Below are 23,892 nucleotides of genomic sequence, written 5' to 3' on the forward strand. Positions count from 1 at the left end.
ACTTTTCATTGTATTTTTAAAAGTACTCTCTAGAGACCTTGGGACTTACTATTATTATTAAAAATCATAGCCGGGCGGTGGTGGCGCACGCCTTTAATCCCAGCACTTGGGAGGCAGAGCCAGGTGGATCTCTGTGAGTTTGAGGCCAGCCTGGGCTACCAAGTGAGTTCCAGGAGAGGTGCAAAGCTACACAGAGAAACCCTGTCTCGAAAAACCAAAAAAAAAAAAAAAAAAAAAAGTCATCCTTAAAAAAAAAGTGGAAGGACCATATGGTACTTAACTTAGACTTCCTCTTGTAATGTAAATGGATGGTCAACATACAGAAGTAGAATTGTTCAATAAAGTAGATGGCCAGTCTGGGTGTTCCATATTCTCTAGCACTGCATAAACTATCATTCAGCTTTAAAAATTAATCGGATGGCAGGTATAGTGATGTCTTTAATGGTAGCACTCGAGAGGCAGAGGCTGGAGAATGTCTGTGAGTTGAGGCCAGCCTAATCCACATAGTGAATTGTTCCAGGTGAGCCAGGGCTACATGGTAAAACCCTGTCTCAAAAAGAAAGAAAGGGAAAAATAAAGAATTACGTAGCTAGCCAGGTCATTTATAGTTGGTCCTTTGGTATTTATGAAACTGAAGTTTAGATGTCTTTGTTTAAACAATCCTTTAACTATAAATAATCTCAAATCTTTAGGCAATGATGGTTTCCTTACATAACTTTGATTGCCACATGAAATTAGAAAGGATTGTGTACAGGTAACAGAACTTCTGTTCTGAACATTTCTGACATTAACATTGCCTAAAGCACTCTTAGCCTGGTATCCACCCACAGGTAATTGCAGAATCCACTGGTGAGCCTAGGAAATAATACATCTCTGGAAATCATGTATCTGCAAAACTATGTGTCTATGTAATACAGATTTCGCCTGGCTCCAGACCATAATAGCCTCAAAAGGAAACTATTTATTCCACATAAACCAAATTAACTGTAAGCAGTACTTCTAATCATAAAAAAAGTTAAAATTAACTATCAAAGTCAAACTGCAGTAGGTGAAGAGTAAGTACTTCTTGGAACATACAAATACATGTATGTACCCCCACACCCACATCACTAAGATGTATATAAGAAGACAATTTTGTGAACTTTGTGAGTACTGTTTTAAGAAAATTCAAATCCCTATCTTAATTTTCAATTTCATCCAGGCTCTCAAATCATTTACTTACTAAACCAGAAAGACTAGAATAAATGTGCTCTTAGAAAAGACAAGAATATATGTAGGATAACTAAAACAGATTTTATTCCATTTTTTCAGGATGAGGAAAACAAATATAAAATAAGTCATAAGAAATGCTCTCCTGTACTATCTCAAACCATTTGAATGTTGTACAAAATGCTCACAAAGCAAATATGAAAAGCTTCAACATGTCTTTTGTAAATATTGTTGCAGTAAATGCAACATTAACAAACATACAACTTCTGTGTCAATTTTGAAAGAATTACTAAATTACATACTATTGTGTTGCTCATACATGTTTATTCACTTTTAATGAGATCACTGCCAATACATACATTATTTTCCTTAACTTTATTTTGACATTAAGCCAGTGTCTGTCATGCAGCCATCAAGACCTGAGAGGAAATCACACAGGCTTGTAGTCCAGTTTGGACTCCAGCTTCTTGGAGTCAGCCACTTTCCTGACTGCTTTCATGAAGTCTTCCTGAACGACAAAGTCATGATCCGCACGAATGGCAAACATACCTGTGGAAAACAAACAAAACCGCTGCTGATCATGTGAATTACAGATGCACAAGAAAACCAAGCTGGGAACAGTGGCACATGCCTGTAATCTCAGCCCTTTGGGGACTGAAACAGGAGGATTGCAAGTCTGAAACAAGCCCGGGCAACATGTCAAGGCCTGTTCTCAAAAGGAAAGGTGAAAGAAAACTAACTAATCTTAACTCTGTGGAGTAAATGTGAAGATGTGTAGATTTACTGCTTCTGAGCCTGCAGTGCTAGCGTATTAAAATTCACTATCTCTAAATCATTTCCATAAGTAGAATAAGCATTATTTTTTAAAAGAAGCAGATAACACAATTATCTGAATAGTTAAATCTGGATTGCATAGTGTCTGTGTCCAATGGTAATTTTTCTTTTAAAAAAAAAAAAAGATTTCTTTATTATGTATACAGTGCTCTATCTGCATGTTAGACTTTATGCCAGAAGAGGACACCAGATCTCTGAAGTTTCTTAACAGCACATGCAATGATTCTCCAGAACAAAACCCATGGGCTAGGGGTGTGGAACAGGTTGGGTGTTTGCTTAACATATGCAAGGCCTTGGGTTTGATCTCCAGCAATGCAAAACTAAACAACCAACTTCCAATAATTTTGGTAATGAGTACCTGTCACTAAGCAAGGCTTAGGGTTGGAGATACAGATGTCAATGGAGTATACTGCCTAGACTGCAAAAGGCTGGTTCAACCATTAGCACCACATTTTCTAAGCCTATTATAATCCCAGTGCTTGCAAAAGGCTGGTTCAACCATTAGCACTACATGTTGTAAGCCTATTATAATCCCAGTGCTTGGGAGGGAGAGGCAGGATAAGCACTCTATACCATGTATTTCAAAAAGTTAGAACAAAGGATTCTAGGTGTTTTTACCATGAAGAAATGGTTATGTGTTTGAGGAGACAGGTAAATTAAATCTGATCTAAGATTATACAATATATACATGTATAAACATATATGGTTCCCATTAATGTGCAATTTCCATCAATCAGTTAAAACAAAAAGTTTTTCAATGTGAGAGAAAAAAATGCACCTATCAAAATCTGATGGCATCAGCCTTTAAACTCACAGCACTGCTTCTGACTCGTTTCACCAAAGCCATCCTTGATAAAGCACTCTGATACAGATTTTAGAATATGATAAGTTATCCTAGATAGTTCAAGTCATATGTTAGCTGCTTTATTAACTTTGAAATAGTAACTACAAAAACTACTGAAGACATGTCTTAGATTTGAATATTCTGAATGGAAAGTGAAAACTAATGATTCTGGCTAAGTGGTACTTCAAAGTCACTTGTTACCAAAACTAAAACTAGTATCAAAAAATCCAGAATTGTATTTAAAAACTTCATTTTAAACAAATTGCAGGACCACAAACTTTTAAAGTACATCTTTCAAATACCCATGGAACTGGTCCACTTTTAATTAAAAAGTTTTTTTTTTAAGTTAATTTTTAATTTAAAAGTTCTTTCTTTTTTTTCCCTATTTTACATACCAACCAGTTTCCCACCCCCACCCCCACCCCCAGCCCCCATCCACTCCTTAGAGAGGGTAAGGCCTCCCATGCAGGGAGTCAACAAAGTCTGGCATATCAAGTTGAGGGAGGATCAAGCCCACTCCCCCAATCAAGCGTGAGCAAGGTATCCCTCCATAGGGAATGGGTTCCCAAAAGCCAGGTCCATTTTGGTTCCAGCCAGTGTGCCAAACAGTCCTGCAATTCAGTCTTCCTACATCATGCTCGCGGCCATCAGGAAGTGCTTGGGAGATAACAACCCAAGGGCAGATTTCATCCACTGGGAGAGGAATGCCGGTAAATAAATGTTCCAGGCTGCATCTTTTAGCCACACAATCCTCAAAGGAATTCTGTGGGTTTCCCTAAGGCTCCTTACAAGAAATCAAAATGGACTACTACAGTGGTACTTTCTCCCTTGTGCTGTTCTGACCTGCTTCTTGAAGTCAAGTCTCAAAACCAAAACAAAACACAAAACACTGAAACCCTGACAAGGTGCAGCTCTGCTTTTAGGTAAACTTACAACTCCGTTATCGATGGTAAAAACACACTTTGTACTCTCACCTGCTTCAGTACAGACATTTCTCAGGTCTGCTCCATTAAAGCCGTCTGAAAGCTTTACAATTGCTTCATAATCTGTTTAAAAAAAAAAAAAAAGAAATTAACAAGATAATAGTAATAATAAAGACCCAATCTTGATTTTTGCCACAGAGAAAATGTAAATGGACTAGTTCATTTGAATTTGATTAGCATTACCCTTGCTACTATTCCACAACATTAACAACTAAAACTAAATAAAAATGCTGCAAAGTAAACCAGAATCAAGGAAACATACTTCTGAATCTTATTTATAATTAATGTATTCTAAGAAAAATTGGCTCAATGGTAGAGTACATGCCTAGCATTTCTAAAGTCAATCACTGCCCACAAAACAAAAGTCAAACAATAAAAACCAAATACTAGCTGGGCAGTGGTGGCACGTGCCTTTAGTCCCAGCACTCGGGAGGCAGAGCCAGGCCGATCTCTGTGAGTTCGAGGCCAGCCTGGGCTACAGAGTGATATCCAGGACAGGCACCAAAAACTACACAGAGAAACCCTGTCTTGAAAAACAAAAAAAAAAAAAAAAAAACAACAACAACAAAAAACCAAAAAAAAAAAAAAAAAAAAAAACAAACCAAAACAAATACTTTGGTGGCTGTTGAGAAGGCTCAGTTAGAATCACTTGCTGCCCTTGTAGAGGACCCATTGTCTGGTTCTCAGGTTCTCAGTACCCACAGGATAGCTAACAACTGTAACTCCTACACACATGTGCACAGATATACACTCTGGCACAGACACATAAAATAAGTATATAAAACAGTAACCATAAATGGAATGTACTTTAGTCATGGAGATCAAATGTAAACTATACTAAAGGCAGACATTATTTTATCAAAACACAACCTTTAAATGCTAAAGTAAGCATTTATTAGCTTTCTGATTTTCTTTGCTAACTCCAAGTTGTACCAGATCTGGAATAAGAGTAATAGTTAAAAGTGAAGTCTCGGGCAGGTGGCACACGCCTTTAATCCCAGCACTTGGGAGGCAGAGCCAGGCGGATCTCTGCGAGTTCAGCCCAGCCTGGTCTCCAAAGCCAGTTCCAGGAAAGGCGCAAAGCTACACAGAGAAACCCTGTCTCAAAAAACCAAAAAAAAAAAAGTGACGTCTCTATTTCCTCACAAAATAGACATGTGTTGAAGAGCTACAGTCTATGCTAGTTAGGAGTCTGACAAGAGATCAGTGAGGGAAACAACAGAGCACAGGCTACTCGGTATGAACAAATGATGGAACACCTCTGCTAGGCAATACTGACAGAACAATCTCTGTGCAATCTCTGGGTGATTAGTTAGTTAGTACTTAATCATGTCCATGTCACTGTAAGCTTCTTGCGAGCAGGGATTCCCAAGGATATCACAGTATCTAACATCTTTTGAGAGCTCAGTATTTGTAGAAGATACTTAGAATCTGGCATCCTTTATTTAGATCAATCTCTCCAGTTTAAAATCCTCATAGAAACATAAAATGAGCAGTAACAGTCAACTATTTGTAGCTATTTGTAACCATTACAATAATGGTTTACAAAAATAGTTGTAAAGGGTTTTTCTTTTTTGTTTGGAGACAGGGTCTTTGTAGCCCTGGCTAGCCTGAAACTTTCTATGTAGACTCAGCAGACCTCAAATTCTCAAGAGATCTTCCTGGCCGGGGGGCGGCGGCGGCGGCGGCGGCGGCGGCGGCGGCGGCGGCGGCGGCGGTGGTGGTGCACGCCTTTAATCCCAGCACTTGGGAGGCAGAGCCAGGTGGATCTCTGTGAGTTCTAGGCCAGCCTGGGCTACCAAGTGAGTTCCAGGAGAGGCGCAAAGCTACACAGAGAAACCCTGTCTCGAAAAACCAAAAAAAAAAAAAAAAAAAACAAAAACAAAAAACCAAAAACAAAAGAGATCTTCCTGCCTCTGCCTCCACAGTGCTGGAATCAAAGCTGGGTGACACTATGCCTAGCTCTAAGAAATTCTCTTGTTTTAGTGGGAATGGTGATTGAACCCAGAACCTCAAGCACTCTAGACAAGCAATCCGATGCTGTGTTGCCTCCCAGCCCATTCTAGAGGGTTTTAAAAGCTGTCAACCAACTAGACTAGATTCCCCTAGTTATGAAGTCAACAAGCATTTTGTGCAAAAGGACAAACAGTAAGAACTGGTGCTTTGTGGCTATCTGTCCTGTCAACACTACTTCATCTACTGTTGTGGTGGGAAGACAGACATAATGGTATATAAATGGATGGTACAGACGTGCTACAACAAAACTTTTATTACAAAAAGGGCAGGCAAGTAAAATTCCACTCATAAGCCACATTTTGCTCTAGCCCAGTCCCTCATTTACACAGGCACTTAATAACACTTATAAATTGTAAATGTACTTTTGTGTGTACAGGTGCTGTGCCTGCGTCTTTGTCTGTGCACCATAGGCATGCAGTACCCTCCGAGGGCAGAAGGGGGTATCGGAGCCCTGGGAACTAGAGTTACAGGCAGTTGTGAGCCACCATGTGGGTGCTGGGAATCGAATCCAGGTCCTCTGGAAGAGCGGTCAGTGCTCGTAACTGCTAAACCATCTCTCCAGCCCACACGTGTAACCATTTTATACTTTTTTCCTCTGCCTCAGATTTGTAACAAGACTTCCCCCTCTTCACTTGAGTATGCATTTTCTTTTTCTGAGAAGAGGAAAGCATTCCAAGGAGTCCGTAAAGTCCTAGCCTGACTGAGAGCCTGTCAGCAGCAGCCTGGATTCAATCTGCTCCTCCTCTAGGCTCGGAAACGAAAGGTACACTCAGACAGACAAAATGCCCTGTCAGTTCCTTTCTTTGTAGAGCTTTCCTAGCTGCATTTCAAGAAAGTGTGGAAGCCAGGTGGTGGCGCTCGCCTTTAATCCCAGCACTCTGGAGGCAAGAGGCAGGCGGATCTCTGTGAGTTGGAGGCCAGCATGGACTACAGAGCGAGTTCCAGGACAGGCTCCAAAGCTATACAAGGAAACCCTGTCTCAAAAAAAAGAAAGAAAATGTGGCAAACCTTTTCATAGTAAAAAAAAAAAAAAAAAAAACCTCTGAGGCTTCGGATGTAGATTGGCTGAAAAAGTTGCTTCCCATCATGCACAAAGCCCAGAGTGTGATCACCAGCATCATATAAACCAGCTGTGTGGACACAGCCTTGGGAAGGCCAAGAGGTTCAGCAGTTCAAGGTCATCCTCAACTACACAGTACATTCTAAACTAACTACACTACATGAAACCCTGTCTTAGGAAAAAAGGAAGGAAGGAAGAAAATAGAAAGCTCGACCAAACACTCATCTCTAATTCCTGCCCAGCTACAGCTCTATTTCTTCTGCCTCCTTTGCGGAACTCCGTAAATGAAATCTTGGGACTGTAGAGGTGGCTAAGAGCACTTACTGCTCTTGCAATGGACCTAAGTTCAGGTTCCCAGCACCCACATGGCCACCTCTAATTCCAGTCCCAGAGGATCTGATTCCTTCTTCTGATCTCCAAGGGCACCTGGATGCATCAAGTACACATAAACTCAAACAGGCACACATTCACAAACAGATAAATAAAACCAGTGGCCTCTCCTCATAATCACAATGAAAGAAGTTGAGGAAACTTTTACTGCCACCACGCCCAAATCCTTTGTGACAGGCAGCCCGAGCCTGTGTAACCAGACCTTGAGGTCCACTCCCAGAACGCTGTATTTGCTCTACTGCCAGCACAGGACATCACAGCTCTCATTCTTCCATCTCTAATACTTTTGTTTGTTTGTTTGTTTGTTTGTTTGATTATGTGTGTCTGTTAGTATGGGTGTGTATGCCAAGGATTATTTATTTTGCTTTTTTCAGAGGAAATTTCTCTGCATAGACCAGGCTGTCCTGGAACTCAGAGATCTGCCTGCCTCTGCCTCCTGAGTGCTAGTATTAAAAGTATGCACCAGCACTGCCTGGCTTCTTATTCATTTATTATATGTGTCTGTTAGTATGGGTGTACACACCAAGAATTACATGTGGAGAGCAAAGGAGAACTTGCAGGAATTGGTTCTTTCCTTCCACCACACAGTGCTGGATCAATCGCAGGTTGTCGGGCTTGGGGACAAGCTCCTTGACTGCTGAGCCACCTCACCAGCCCTCCAAACCTAAACCTTTCTTGCTTCTTTCCATAGTCTGCATCGTACACTGCATAGTTCTGATTCTTACCTCCATAAACTATATCCAGAGTCTCTTTTGTTTACTGATGGAATGACCGACTGAGTCAAGGTCTCATGGAGCTATGGCTATCTCAGACTATCTGAGGCTGATCTTGAATTTCTGACCCTCCTGCCTCACTTTCCAAGTGTGGGCAACACAGGCCTGTGCCATCATGTTTGACTTCCAAGTCTCACTATTTTAAAGGACTTTAACGATATCTTAATAAATCTGGGAGGGAAGCTTTTACCACATCCCCACCATTTTTTATCTCTCTTATTGAATAACCTCTAATTTCTTTCTCTGTTGCTCTCCAGTGTGTCCCCAGCAGGCTATCAAAACATTTTTTTTTTTTTTGTGAACTGACATATGCATACAGGAAATGGCATGCCTAAAATTCATTTGCTTTTTAAACATGCAACAGGCAGCCGAAGTTACAGATGAACAAGCCTGGCCAAGCCAAGAATAATACCGAAAGCAAAAATCGAAATCCAACTTTCAAATTAACTTAAACATGTACCTGTTGAGAACCAACTAAACTTTGAGGTTGGCATCATAATTTAAAGTCAAAGTTCCTACCTCATGGCCGCCATTGGCACTGCACAGTCCAGTCCCCACCATCCTTTCCAAGGCTTCTGCTACTATCCACAGGGCCCTACTCTTCCAGAGCACCGAGTCTCTTGCTTGCTCCTTGAATGTGCCAGGCACCCATCTGCGCAGGGTCTTCCTCCAGTATCTATATCTAATCTCTCATTTTTTCGAGCCATAGCTTAAACATGACCTCCTTGGGGACTAGAGAGATGGCTTAACAGTTAAGAGCCCTTGTACATACTGCCCTTGTAGAAGAACCAAGTTTGGTTCCAATAACCCACATCAGGAAGCTCACAACTACCTGTAATTCCAGCTCCAAGGGATCCAACACCTGACACCTAGGGTCTTCTGTGGGCTCCTGCTCTCAGGTGTACATGTCTATCCACAGAAGCACATGCAAACACTATATATATAAATATATATACACACATGGCCCTCTTGGTAAAACCTTCAGTCTGCTAACCTCTCCCCCATTTCAAAATCTCCTGATACTTCCCATCTCCTTGTCCTTGCTCTACTTTCCTCCACACCATTCATCATCATCTAATCTGCACTATCTTTCACATACTTCATCTGTCTTTTGTGACGTAATGAGATCTTCAAGGCCAGAATGTGTTCCATTCACTACCATGCCACTCTTAGCACTTGAGACTCCTAGCACTCACTGTAAGCTCAGCAAAATGTACTCAATTAGAACCACCATGTATTTAATGTAAAACCAGGCTCAAGGCCGGGCGGTGGTGGCACACGCCTTTAATCCCAGCACTCGGGAGGCAGAGGCCAGCAGATCTCTGTGAGTTCGAGGCCAGCCTGGGCTACCAAGTGAGCTCCAGGAAAGGCGCAAAGCTACGCAGAGAAACCCTGTCTCGAAAAACCAAAAAAAAAAAAAAAAAAAAAAAAAAACCCAGGCTCAAGACGGGTGGGCGTGGTGGCGCAAGCTTTTAATCCCAGCCCTCAGGATGCAGAGGCAGGCAGATCTCTGAGTTCAAGGCCAGCCTGGTCTACAGAGCGAGTTTCAGGACAGCCAGGGCTACGCAGAGAAACCCTGTCTTCAAAAACCATGAACAAAGAAGCAAACCGCGGTTCAGCAAACCAAGAGCAGTGTCCCATAATGCTGTGCTTTAATCACTAGACGTATGCACAAACAAAACACTCGACTTTCTTACCTATTTCACCGTGCTTTGTAATAGGGCCTGCGTGGATTTTCAATATATCTAATCTTGCTTGTTCATTTGGTAAATCGATATCTGAAAATAATAGGAAATTATTTTGTATTCCAGTTGTTGGTTTAATAAGGTAAGAGGAAGGTGGATAAGAAGAAAAAATTGACAAAGACAGAGAGAAACAGAGCAGATAAGAAATTAACTCACGTATTTTTCTATCTAATCTTCCTGGACGCAGCAAAGCAGGATCCAGTGTATCTGGTCTGTTTGTAGCCATGATCATTTTAACTCTATGCAGAGTATCAAATCCATCCATTTGATTTAGTAACTAAATAAAAAAATCAAGAGACAGACTTTACCAAACACATCCATGTATGTGCACATACACACAAAATTTAATGAAATAATAAAATTATTAAACGATAAGTAGCTAACAGATGATGCCTGCTAGTTGATAACATTGTCAGTTATATGAATAACACTAATAATTGTGTTGTTCTAAAGTACTTCTGGTTTTGGTTCTTGTTTTGACACAGGGTCTCATGTACCCCAGCCTAGCTTCAAATTTACTATGCAGCTAAGGATGACCTTGAACTTCTGGTTGATCTAAGTCTACCTCCAAGAGCTGGATTACAGCCATGGGCACCTAAATTTGTTTATTTGGAGGTAGGGACCAAACCCAGAGCTTCATGCATGCTAGCCACGAACTCTACCAACTGCACTATATTCCCAGGACCCCAATTTAAGGTTTCTAAGACTGTATTTTAAGTCTAAAATACTGTATATACAGTCCAAAGTGAATGGTCTGACTGGTCAGTACAAGCTTCAAGCTAGTCAGGCTACACAGAAGACAGCCTGTCTAAACCTGCCCCAGTGGAATTGCTCATCTTCTGAGTAGATCAATGTATTTGTGAAGTGATTTTCACACCACAACACAAAAGGGTTCAAATCGAACGCCCCGTGCTACCTAGTTCCCATTTGCAGCGAGGGTCTTGCTTTGTGTGCCTTCTTCTCTTCACCACCTATCTCCCCAGTATTAAACTAGTCTGCCCCGCCAGGCTGACTCCAGTGTGAAAGACGACCGGGTGGAAAAGAGCCGGAGAGCAGGATCCTCTGGATGTGAAGGGGAACTGCAGTCATGAACTCACAAACTACCTGCCCAAGATCAAGCCAGTCAATAATCCCACCCCCACTGGTGGGCTCCTGAGGAGGTACTGGTAACTGATGGCAGCTGGGAAACACTAACCGACTGGTGAGTTATTACACAGAAAGAGACTACGAAGGTGGGACAGTGTTAGGAGTGTCTGGAGGGTGGGAAGGAAGGAGTAAGGGTAGATGTGAAGATACACTGTATGTATGTATGAAGTTGTCAAAGAATACAAGACTTTTTTAAAAACTCTATTTTAGTTGCCACAATCTTAGCAATAAAGAGTGGTTTTTAGAGCAGCCACAAGCATAAATGTATCTTATTTACTACTAACAATCATAATACATGTTATTCATTCATACCATCACCAAACTAGCACAAAGCCATATGCTTAAGAAATGATATAATTTGTGCATCTGAATAGCTGATCTATTAAAAACAAACTATAGAATGGTGCAATTTTACCAAGTATAATTTTGCAGATAACTTTATTTATTTGTTGGATTTTTCAAGACAGGGCTTCTCTGTATAACAGCCCTGACTGTCCTGGAACTTGCTTTGTAAACCAGGCTGGCCTCAAACTCAAAGAGATCCTCCTGCCTCTACCTCCTGAGTGCTGGGATTAAAGGTGTGTGCCACCACACCCAGTCCAATAACTTTGCTTTTTAGTATCCATTTTTCTCTTCATTTTCCCTCTTTAACATTAAAACTGCACTTTTGGTGGCAGAGGTGGAGCACACCTTTAATCCCAGCACTCAGGAGGCAGAGCCAGGTGGATCTCTGTGAGTTCAAGGCCAGTCTGGTCTACAGAGTGAGTTCCAGGACAGGCACCAAAACTACAGAGAAACCCTGTCTCAAAAAACAAACAAACAAACAACAAACAAAAAAACCCTGCACATTTAGATGATAACATATGTTTTAATACATGCGTACATGTGTAACACTTAAATCAGGTGAAACATATGTATTTCCTCACGTATCATTTCTTTAAGGTGAAAACACTACTTTTTCTTACTGTTCTGAAATACACACTAATTGATTTTTATAAAGATACCCCAATACCTAGCAGACAACACAACTGCTTGTTCTCGTCTACTTGGTGACCACTATCAACCTTTCCCATCTTTTCCTGTTCTTCAGCAATAGTTACTTCCCTCTTTGGTGTATATGTGTAGATGTAATATGTATGGGGGGGAGGGGGGGTGGGGCGCGGTTGTTTTGGAGGTCACAGTGGAAGCATGTCAGCATACTGCTCTGCCTCTCTGCCTTATTCCCTGGACACAGAGTCTCTCACTGAACCTGAAGTTACACAGCAGTAATCGAGTAAGCAGGTCCTGGTAACTTTCCTGTCTCCACCCCTCATTATGCTGGCGTTATAGATGCACAACTGCCAAGCAAAGTCTTTTAAATGAGTGCTGGGGATTTTATCTCAGGTCATGATACTTACAAAGCAATCACTCTTCCCCACTGAGCCATCGGAACAAACAACAAATAGTAAATTTCCTTATTAGGAATTATGACATATGAATGTGTTCATTACTGGCAACATTTCAAATTTCATGTTTAATTTTCCATCTAAACTGCTATAAACATTTTCAACTTCAAATACGCAATCTTCACTTTTTCATTAATATGTTTCTTTATATATATCCTCTTTACCAAATATTACCTCCATTAAAGTTCTCTGAATCTCTCTGTCAGCTGATGTACCCTCAGAAAACCGACGGCCACCTAAAGTAATAAATTTGGAAACACATACACATTACTCTTTTGCTCTGTGCCCATCATTCAATAAAACAGAATGTAATAGTACCCAGGTTAAAAATACTACACAGAAATTAAACAGAATTATACTAGGTGAGAAATGACTTTGGAATATTTTGGTTTTATTAATGTTCAAGGTTATTTACTAAAACTGGTCCCGCTCTCCAGCCTCTGAGAAGTCCTATCCAGGCAGGTAGTACTCTGGGAATGTCCACTCACTGTGCTACCGATTTCCTACAAGTAATAACTACTGGTCAGGCAGGAGGTTCTTTCAGTTTTTAAACAACTTCCTCTAACACTTATAAAAGATAAAATTTAAGATAAAATTCAAAAGGTGTCACTCTTACCAATAGCATCTATTTCATCCATAAAAATGATGCATGGCTGGTGGTCCCTGGCATAATTAAACATTTCTCTAATCAAACGAGCACTTTCACCAATGTATTTGTCTACAATAGAACTAGATACAACCTGATTAAAAGAAAAATAATAGTATATAAATTAGACAGTTCAAAGAAATTTCATTTCAATAATTAATTATAAAAGAATTTCCCCATACCTTTAGGAAGTTGCAGTCCAGCTGGCTAGCAACAGCTCTGGCCAAGAGTGTTTTCCCAGTGCCTAGAAATATCAAATGTAGTTAGGTTAAAAGCAGAACCATTTTTAAAAGCCTTTCAACAACACAGTCTTGGAGATGGAGAGATGGCTCCGTGATAAAGAATGCTTGCTGCTCTTCCCAAGGCCCAGAGTCCAGTTCCTGGCTCCTCGTTAGACAGCTCATAACTGCCTGCAACTCCAGTTCCAGGAGAACTGGCCTCCATGGGCACTCACCTACATATAGCCTTCACACACACAGATACACAGACACATAAAACAACAACAAATCCCACTGGCAGTAAATCTTCTAAAACTGAAGCTAAATCCAAATAGAATTTCCATTTAAAACTCTAAAGTAATTTACTTGAAATATTAAAACTTTTAATTTTAACTTGAAATATCTCTGATTTTAATTGGGAAATAACTGTAAACCATAAAAGTATGACACTGGTATATATATATTGTAGAATGATTAAATCAAGCTAATTAACATATCTATTAACATATTTATTACTTTGTAGTGAAAACAATTAAAGTCTATTCTTTCACCAATCTGGAAATATCTAATACAGCAACGGCTATATTTTTTTGTAATCTGTAAACTCAGTTCATCTCTCTTTCCTCAGTCCCTTTAAAATAAACTGTTCTCTACAATTTCAACTTTCAAAAATCTCCCACCCAAGTGAGATCAAGTGGTATTTGTCTTTCCGGGCCTGCTTAACTCACTCGGTGTCACTGCAAGACCCTCCACGGTGACACAAACGACAGGACTAACTTCTTTCTCAAGACTAAACCATATTCTACTGTGTACATAATCCACATTTTCTTTTTCCTTTCATCAATTGATGGATATTGAAGTTTTCTTATCTTGGCCATTGTAACTAGTACTACAATGAACATGGGTGTGCAAATGTCTCAACATACTGATTTCAGCTGCTTTTACATACACATGCCTGCACACACACACATACATACATACACACACACACACACACACACACACACACACACACACACACACACACGCAGGATTGCTAGGTTATATAGTAGTTTTATTTTTAATTTTCTGAATAACTCCATACTCTTTTCTAAAATGACTGTATCAATTTACATTCCTATCAGTAATATAAAATTTCTTTTTTCTCCATATCTTTGCCAACATCCTTATTCATTACATTCATTCACTCATTCACTCCTTTTTTGTTTTGTTTTTTTGAGACAGGGTTTCTCTGTGTAGCTTTGCGCCTTTTCTAGCACTCGCTTTGGAGAGCAGGCTGGCCTTGAACTCACAGAGATCCAACTGCCTCTGCCTCTGAGTGCTGGGATTAAAGGTGTGTACCACCACCACCACCACCACCACCACCACCACCACCACCACCACCACCCCCCACCCCTCCACCCCACCCCCACCCCCCACCCCCTGGCTTCATTCACTCCTTTTTTGATAACAGCCATTCTAACAGGTGTGAGAGAGTATCTTATCTTGTAATTTTAAGCATAATGAATACAGAACTTTAGAAATAATTAAAAAATTATTCTTACAATTATGGGATATGCATACTAAACAGATATTTTTTTAAAAAAATTATTTATGCCGGGCAGTGGTGGTGTGCACCTTTAATCCCAGCACTCGGGAAGCAGAGACAGGCAGATCTCTGAGTTTGAAGCCAGCTTTGGTCTACAGAGTGAGATCTAGGACAGCCAGAGCTACAGAGAAACCCTGTCTCAAAAAAAAAAAAAAAAACCAAAGCATAAGGAAAACAAGCAAGCAAGCAAGCAAACTAAGTTAGCCCTATAAAGAGGCCAGTAAGCAGCATTCCTCCATGGCCTCTGCATCAGATCCTGCCTTCAGGTTCTTGCTCTGTTTGAGTTCCTGCCCTGACTTCCCTAGGCAATGGACTGTGACCTGAGAGTTGTAAGCTGAAATAAACCCTTTCTTCCCTGAATTGTTTATGGTCATGGTGTTTTATCACAGCAATAGAAACCCTAACATACATATATTCAAAAATAATTTTTTTTAAAAAAATTCTAATTTCACTTGATATCTCAAATTGTGACTAACAAGTTGTACCACTCATTTCAATCATTCCAGAAAAAAACTGTAGGCTAAATAATCAATTGCGAGTCTGAATAATCAATATTTAATCACCACAAACTGTCCTTTCAAGTAAAAACTATTTCATGTAAAGCCTCTCACTTAGATGGCACTCAAATAACTAAATGAATGTTTCTCCTAAACACATTATATTTTTCAGCATGCAATCACACAACATACTTATTTATTTTTCCTATTTCATTACACAAAACATTCCTCAAGGATGAAAATTTAATCAATCCTTTTTACCCCTCTAGGAGCAACACTTCAGAGTGAAAGTGCATTTCTGCTGACACTGCAGGTACATGGCACTCAACAACAGTGACTACTAGCAGTGTCGAATGCCAGTGTTGGACAACCCAACCTACAGTGCCTCTGCACCATCAGATGTCAACACTAGGAACAGTCAACTAATGTATCAGTCTGATGACAGCAGTTCTGACTTGAAGGCGCCATCAAAGTGTCTTGGGAATATCCATATCCATGAATTGCAGTTTAAGGACTATCGTCTATAGAATTACATGCCTGGGACAAGGCACAGAGGGACCAGCAGATGCACAACCCCTACCTCACTCTCAATCTCAATAGAGTGGAGACTGGAACTGCCTACATTAAATTCCTAGCTGACTACTTTCTCATTCCTTCATCTACGCCTTTATTGAAGAGGTAGAGACAATCTGATACCAACCTGGTGGTCCATATAGCAAGCAGCCTTTTGGAGGTATTATTCCCACACGCTGGAATAATTCTGGGTTTGTAAGAGGTAATTCTATTACCTGAAAAAGAAGTTGCATGTTTCTTAAACAGTAAAAATTTTAATATATTTTAAAATATTTAAAGTCTAATACCATGCTATATAATCTATAAGAAAACTACACTTCCCATGCTGTACAAAATGACTTAAATAGTTTTGGTTTTATTTAAGATGGAGATCTCTTAAAATTAGAAAATGGTTGGCTTTAGCAAGCTATATTAGATTATACACAGGTATATACTTCATAAAAATATACTAGAAATGCATACTTACAACCTGTGCCTTTATCAGGTTCACATTTTGCCTTAATAAAAATTATACTATAAAGAAGTCAGAGACGCTGGGCCTGGTGGCATCCACCTGCAGAAGGCTAATGCAAGATGACTGCCATTCAAGTCCTGAGTGGATAATGTACTGAGACCCTGTCTCCGGAGACAGTGAAAAAGAACTAGAGTGCAGCTCAGTGGTGGAGCACCTGCCTGGCACACAGGAAGTCCTAAATTGAATTCCCAGTATTAAAGAAATAATATTAGCCAGTTGGTGGTGGCCTACGCCTTTAATCCCAGCACTCCGCTGGCAGAGGCAGGTGGATCTCTGGAGTTTTGAGGCCAACCTGGTCTATAGTGTGAGTACCAGGACAGCCAGGGATATACAAAAAAATCCTTTCTCAAAAAACCAAAATAAATAAATAAAATAATAATAGTAATAATCAGCAAAGAATAAAAATATCTTTAATAATTACAGAATACAATGCAAAATAGTTATAAACTAAGGAATGTTTTTGATGTCATGAATGGTCACCGAGAGAAAAGATATAAATTTCCTCTGTTGGTACTGTGTCACAGCCTTAAACAAACACCAGCTCTGTTTTCTACTCTTCAATTCACATCAAGAAAAATAAAGAGCTGGACAGAGACTCGGTTGGTAGAGTACTTGCCTAACATGCCCAAGGCCCTGGGGTCTATCGAGGAGGAGGAAGAGAAGGAAGAGAAAGAAGAGGAGAAAGAGAGGAAGAGGAGGAAGAGGAAGAAGAGGATCTGGTCATTCAATTTATTTATAGTACCAACTACAGGAGTAACAACAACGTCTATGTGATAATTATGCCTGTAAAGCATGGTTAGGACAAACAAAGGTGTGAAAAAAACAAAAACCAGCCGGGCGGTGGTGGCGCACGCCTTTAATCCCAGCACTCGGGAGGCAGAGGCAGGCGAATCTCTGTGAGTTCGAGGCCAGCCTGGGCTACCAATTGAGTTCCAGGAAAGGCGCAAAGCTACACAGAGAAACCCTGTCTCGAAAAACCAAAAAATAAAATAAAATAAAAAAAAAAAACCACCTACATCTAAAACATGAGGATAAAAAGCATGCACGTGCATGTGTGTCCTCACGTATGTACGTGTGCACTTGCACATGATTGGGAGGAGGCGCATGTGCCACACTACACTTGTAGGCACTGGAAGAGAACTTCATGGAGTCAATTCTGCGTTCCTCTTTTATCTGTGCCCCAGAGATCACACTCAGGTTACTAGGCTTGTATGGCAAGCATGTTTACTGGCTAGGCTAGCTTAACAGCTCAAGGAGCCTATACCTTAATAACTGTTTCAGAAAGGTTAATGAGCTGAGGTCTAAGAATTATGAACCACTATGAACTACTCATCCAAGAACTACTTCCAAACCTTCTCAGTCATTCCTAAACACTTAGACTTGCATCAGGAAAAATATATCAGTACAACAATAGAATTTCCTGGGTTACGAGGCAAGGCAATCCTAATCTGATTCGTCAGTTAAAAGCCGGATGGTGCCGGGCAGTGGTGGCGCACGTGGCGCACACCGCACGCCTTTAATCCCAGCCCTCCGGAGGCAGAGGCAGGCGGGATCTCTTGAGCCCAGCTTAGTCTACAAAGGGAGTTCCTGGACAGCCAGGGCTACATAGAGGAAACCAAAAAAGTTAAAAAAAAAGGAAAAAACAGCTTAAAAACTTTAAGTCACGTCTATAGCCAGTATTTTCCTAATGAGCAACAAATAGTTTGAATAAGATAAAAACATTTACAGCAAAGGTAACAACAATTTCCTATTGTGCGGAGATGTTAACATTACTGGCTTTCTGGAAAAACCACACAGCATGTTACCCGACATACTCTGACCTAAGTACACTAAAGACAGTGAAAACTATAAATGGCAAGGCCATTAGATTCTATGAATTATTCTTCACTCTCCCCTACCTTTTTTTTTCCCCCACAAAAGGGATTTTCCTAACACCAAACATCTCCAGAAAAACACACACCAGCTACGTCTATAGCTAGAAATTCACTGCTACTCTAAGTCAGAGTTTCAAATGTAAAATATGCAGAAACTAAAAAAAAAAAAAAAAAAAGATTTTATATCCTGTTTCCCTCTTCAGCTATTCTAAAAGCAGTAGTGCAGTAGTCTTAGATAAAGAAATACAGCACTTACCTCTCTTAATTCCCGAATCTGTTCTGATAGCCCTCCGATCTCAGAATAAGAAACATTTCCAGGATCCTCATGAGACATGTTGTAAACCAAAGGATCCACCTCTCTTGGCAAATACCTAAAATGGAAAAAAAAAAAAATCTTTTCTTTCAAAAGACTTATTTTCTCTCAGCTTATATAGTAAGTATAAACAATTTACTTATGCAAGCACCTATAAGTACCTTAAAGACATTTAACTTAATAAGAAATAAATAAATGGTAAGAAGTAATAAAATCTCTGATGACTCTACAAATCATGTGTTTTCAGAAAACCTTCCCTTTGAAAATGAAAGGCAAATTAAACAATAATAAGAAACCCACCTCATTATGGTTAGTGTAGTCATATCCAAAGCAACTCTCGTTCCTGGCTTCAGTTTACTTTTATCAAGCTGGTTTTATAAAACAAAAAAATTTTACACCAACATTTAAAAAAGGAAACATTACTCAACATTTAGTCACTGACTAAATTAATTAAAAGTGTCTAGTTCTTTATTAATGACCAGACCAAGAGTGGGCTCTCATCTCTGGAAAGTTTCTGGGTGCCCAAGCTCAGGGATAGAGCATTTTTAGAGACAAAACCTTAATTACATCAGTGCTGGCGGATGAGGGGAAGGGAGACTAGTGAGGGATTTGGAGTTGCCTAGTAACATCTGCTTCTTTTCCAAGGCTCATCAGTATCTTCCAGACACTACATAATACATTCAAACCATGGTCAAGGTTGTGAACCGTAAATGTGGCTGTTAGGGGTAGAAGGCTGAGAAATGACCAGGCAGGCACAAAATAACACCAGGAGAGGATGGTGTTACCTTAGTTATTTCAAAATGAAGTGATGGGTAAGGAACTGGCTCAGCTTGTAAGAGCACTGTTTTCAAGAGGGAGGACCCAAGCTCACACCCCCCTCACTTATGTAAAAATCCAGACATGGCTACTGGTGCCTGTTAGTAAGTGTTGGTAAGTGGAGATAGGCAGATCCCAAGTTCACTGGCTGGCCAACCTAGCCAAGACTTCCAGTTCTCTATGAGAGTCTGTCTCAATGTAGTAACACGGAGAACCACGTCCTGCTCTGGCCTTCCCATAGGTGCATCAAAATCATATGCATACATCTCTCTGTCTGTCTGTCTGTCTGTCTCTCTCTCTCTCTCTCTCTCACACACACCACTCATGACAATGAAGTAAAAACAGGCAAAACACTAAATATAATGGATTAAGCATTTAAAAAACAGTCTTTATAGGAAACTATTTCAACACAATCAAGAAATAGCTTAGAAATGCCAAATTTTGGCATCTAGAGGGCCTTGAAAGGAATACAAAAGCCCTCCTGATTAGGCTATAACAAAAATATATTTTCATTACTAGGGATTGAACCTCAGGTCTCTCACATGCTTGTCATGTATTCTGCTACTGAGCTACATCCCCAACCCTAGGCCTATAAAATTTCAAAATGTTTATTTTATGTATATGGGTGTTTTGTCTGCATATACACTGTTAACACGTGCGTGCCTGGTGTCTGCAGAGACCAAAAGTGGATGTCAGATCCCTTGGGAATGGAGTTCCAGATGGTTGTAAGCCCCTCTGTAAGTGCTTGGAATCGAACCTGGGTTCTTTGGAAGAGCGGTCAGTGCTCTGAACTGCTAAGCCATCCCTCCAGCCCCTAGTCTTGTAAAATTGGATTAGAATATTACCAGTTATATGCCAAAATCCTAAGATAGAGTTACTCTCAATGGTAAATACTACTCTAGATTCTTGCTGTATCAATGTTTTAAAACCTGAAATTGACATAATGGCATATACCTGTTACCCTGGCACTCAGGAGGCTGAGGCACCAGTATTGTTAGTTTAAAGTCAATATGGGCTACATAGCAAGATCCAGTTGCATAAAACAAAACCAACAATAAAAACATAAACTCGATATGAAATACTCAGAAAACGTCTTCCAGTCAACACTTAAAACACTTCCTAAAGAATAGAATGGTATATAGAGTGCAGATGCTACTGGATCTAAGCTACTTGGTGGCATTTTCTAACGTCTGCAAAATGAAATTCAAAGTTATTTCAACTTGCCTATTCTGGTCTAACTGACCTCCTATAAAATTAACTACTGTAGAGTCTCTAAGTAACATTTTTGAATATTTTAAATGTAAAACACAGGTAACTGAGAGCCTAACACTTTTAACCCTCTTCAAGAAAGACATTATATTAAAGCAAATTTTTCTAGTTCTAAAATGATTTGATCTCTAAGTACTCACCTCTGACTTAGACAATATGAAACGGTAAGGACTAAGAAATTCCAGGAGCAAAATTTATGACTTGTATCCAGGCTCTGCTAAACATTTGCTGTGTCTGAACAAACCACTCTTGGGAGTTAACCAGCATAACACCTGACCAGCCTATCTCAAGAATTAAGTGACTTCCATGAAAGTACTCCTTTCAGTGACAAAGCCTTATACAAGCAGAAAATATTACCTGACGTCGACAACCAACGACATATCTTGGTCCATTTGTTGCTTTAACAATGACTAGAAGAAGAAAGAACAAATTGAAAAACGAATTTAGAAAACAAATATTTTTTGTCTTATTTCTGACCTCCAAGAACACTGCATACAAAAACCTAGCTTATGGAAAACACCACCTTCTTGCACTGCTGTCGCTAGAATAACAGGCACTTCGGGACAACCCTGACAGCTCATCAATCAAGGCACGCACAGCCAAGCCCACTGACCTGACTGAGTCCCAGTTCCCGGGTCCCACTCGGTGAAAGGAGAACACCAACTCCCCCACAAGTTGTCCTCTGATCTCCACAAGTGTGCTGTAGCACATGCACACACACCCTCACACACATTCACAAAGAAACGTAACAAAAATTAAAATAGCTTCCCATGGTGGCGCAGGCCTTGAATCCTGGCACTGGGAAAGCAAAGGCAAGCAGACCTCTCGTTGAGTTCAAGGCCACCCTGTTCTACACAGTGAGCTGCATCCAGAGTTACAAAGTGGTATTTGGTCTCAGAAATCAAAATAAGGTAGGCATTTCAAAAGTTGGGCAGGAGCTGGGGCTTTCTGTTTTTGCTTTTTAACTGATTAGTAAGTTAATCCACTTACATTTTTCTTCTGTTAACTGCTTAAGCACTTCACCCACAATCTAAGAAAGAAAAAAGTCACATTACCTTTTACCAACAGCTTAAAAAAAAAAAAAGGCAACTTACTCACTTTCAAACTTTATAACCTACCTGCCCAACACTTTGTAGTGCCTTGAGATCATTTTCAGACTTTTCATACTGCTTGGTAAGTTCTTTTAATTGTTCCCTTACTGAAATAATAAAAGGTCAACATTTTAAATTAAGCAATAACTGCGTTAAAATGTTTACTTATGTCTCTTCACTTTCATACCCACTGTATCAAACCACAAAATATGTCATCCACAAAATATGTCACCTTCGGATTTGCTACAAAACTAAAGGATAATCCGTAAATCAGACCTTTTACTGCTACACGGGATCACCTGGCTTGCTCTCTGGTTGCCTATACTATAATATAAAGTCAACCAACGCAGTTCTTCACCGAATCATATAGGCTGCGGTCTGCTCTCATCTAATCCAACTATGCAGGCTTTTCAAAACGTAAATGCTCAGGGCGGGCAAACCAGGCACCTAGTATGAAGCCTAAGGAAAGACCAGAAAGGTTATCACGGCCACTCTTTTAGGCTTCGCGTTTGGCTTTCTGCTCGGGGAGGCTTCTTTGACCCAAGCGTCTTCCCGTCCCCGGGTCCGGGGACTCCAATCCTGCTTCCCTTGCACCTGGGCTATGTCTCCAGCCCGCTTGACCCTCACTCCTTTCGTCCTCCCCTCCCCTTCCACCTCAGAACCGTGCCTGTTCCCTATGCCACTGGGACTGGGACTGGGCCATGTCCACGGCCGAGGCGGTGCTGCACGGGGCGGGATGACAAAGCGCCTTGTCCCTGGACGCAGGCCTTCCCAAGCCGGGCGCTCTGTTCTCGGGCTCGGCCGAAGCCTCCGCTCTGTCGGAGGTGGAAGTGGATCCAGGCATGAGAGACTTTGGAAAGGTTCACTCACGCTCCTTAAGACGGCCGTCAATCTCCTTGTGCTCTAGCAGCTTCTTGCGGTAGTCCTGAAGCGCCTTATCTCTAGGGTCCGCCATGATGAGAAGCCGTCGCTCATAGGGGATGCCGGGAATGGCCATGGCAGCCCGGGCGGGGGAGGGGGCGGGGCGAGGGCGCAGAGGCGGTCCGGGGGCGGGATCGAGGCTGGCTCCGCCCCTTCCGGTGGGCCCACCTCCTGCTCCCGGCGCACCTAGAGCGGCCCAAAGCCAGGAAAGCGTTGAAGGAGGCCTCCGGCTACACTGTCCCCTACAGGCCAGAGTGAGCAAAGCCGAGCGCGTCTGTGAATGGCCTTGGTCTAAAGTCACTGCTTTTTCCTAGAACCGCCGAAGGCTCTGTGATAAACTGAAAATGAAGAGGAAGTGACAACTGACGACCTTTTTTTTTTTTTTCTGAGACCATGACTTGTAACCCAGGGTGACTTCGCACTCACCCTGTAGCTGAGGACTTGAACTCCGGTCCTCCTGCTTCCTAGTGGGACTACAAGCATGCCTTGCACATTCAGTATATGCTGCATGGAAGTCGAATGCAGCGTCTCTTGCATGCTAAGCAAGCACTCTTCCAACGAATTACATTCCTAGATACCTCCTTTTTCTTTCCCACATAATTTACTTTTATTTATGTGTCTGTGTGAGTGTCTGTGTGAATGCCACACGAGTGCGAGCCCCCACAGAGGCCAATAGAGAGCATGGGATCTCCTAGTACTGGAATTACAAGCAGCTGTGATTTTTTTTTTAATTCTTATTTATTTTATTTTATGCACATAAATGTCTTGCCTGCGTGTATGTAAGTGCACCACGTGTGTGCCTGGTGCCCGAGGAGATCAGAAAAAGCTCCATGATCCCCTGAAACTGGAGTTGCAGATGGTTGTGAGTCACTATGTTGGTACTGGGAACCCAACCCAGATCCTCTGCGAATAGCAACAAGTATGCTGGGTGGTGGTAGCACATGCCTTTCTTTAATCACAGCACCTGGGAGGCAGAGTAGGTGGAGCTCTGTGAGTTCCAGGCCAGACTGGTCTCCAGAGTGAGTTCCAGGACACCTAGGGCTGTTACACAGAGAAACCCTGTGACACAGAGAAACCCTGTCTCGAAAAACAAAGCAACAACAAAAAAGAGCAACAACTGTGCTTAC

General features: G+C 41.1%; 1 protein-coding gene across 1 annotated transcript; it reads right to left on the bottom strand.

Moving 5' to 3' along the window:
• Nucleotides 1-1,508: 1,508 nt before the first annotated feature.
• Psmc6 (proteasome 26S subunit, ATPase 6) lies at nt 1,509-22,848 on the bottom strand. Its single transcript, XM_028873611.2, has 14 exons — nt 22,715-22,848; nt 21,872-21,951; nt 21,744-21,783; nt 21,111-21,163; nt 18,969-19,036; nt 18,612-18,726; nt 16,095-16,182; nt 13,274-13,335; nt 13,062-13,185; nt 12,620-12,681; nt 10,011-10,131; nt 9,807-9,887; nt 3,862-3,933; nt 1,509-1,758 (listed from the first exon to the last, which is right to left on the bottom strand). The coding sequence occupies exons 1-14, from the start codon at nt 22,839-22,841 to the stop codon at nt 1,640-1,642; spliced, it is 1,212 nt and encodes a 403-aa protein (XP_028729444.1). The 5' UTR covers nt 22,842-22,848; the 3' UTR covers nt 1,509-1,639.
• Nucleotides 22,849-23,892: the final 1,044 nt, after the last annotated feature.

This window comes from Peromyscus leucopus, chromosome 9, assembly GCF_004664715.2.
Source record: "Peromyscus leucopus breed LL Stock chromosome 9, UCI_PerLeu_2.1, whole genome shotgun sequence".
Taxonomy (NCBI): domain Eukaryota; kingdom Metazoa; phylum Chordata; class Mammalia; order Rodentia; family Cricetidae; genus Peromyscus; species Peromyscus leucopus.

Excerpts from the sequence above, each read along its gene's own strand:
- Psmc6 (XM_028873611.2), bottom strand. The coding sequence starts at position 22,841 with ATGGCCATTCCCGGCATCCCCTATGAGCGACGGCTTCTCATCATGGCG. Across the intron at positions 12,682-13,061 it reads GGATGAAATAGATGCTATTG|GTGGCCGTCGGTTTTCTGAG; the intron begins GTAAGAGTGACA and ends TTATTACTTTAG. Across the intron at positions 10,132-12,619 it reads TTCAGAGAACTTTAATGGAG|TTACTAAATCAAATGGATGG; the intron begins GTAATATTTGGT and ends TTTTTTATTTAG.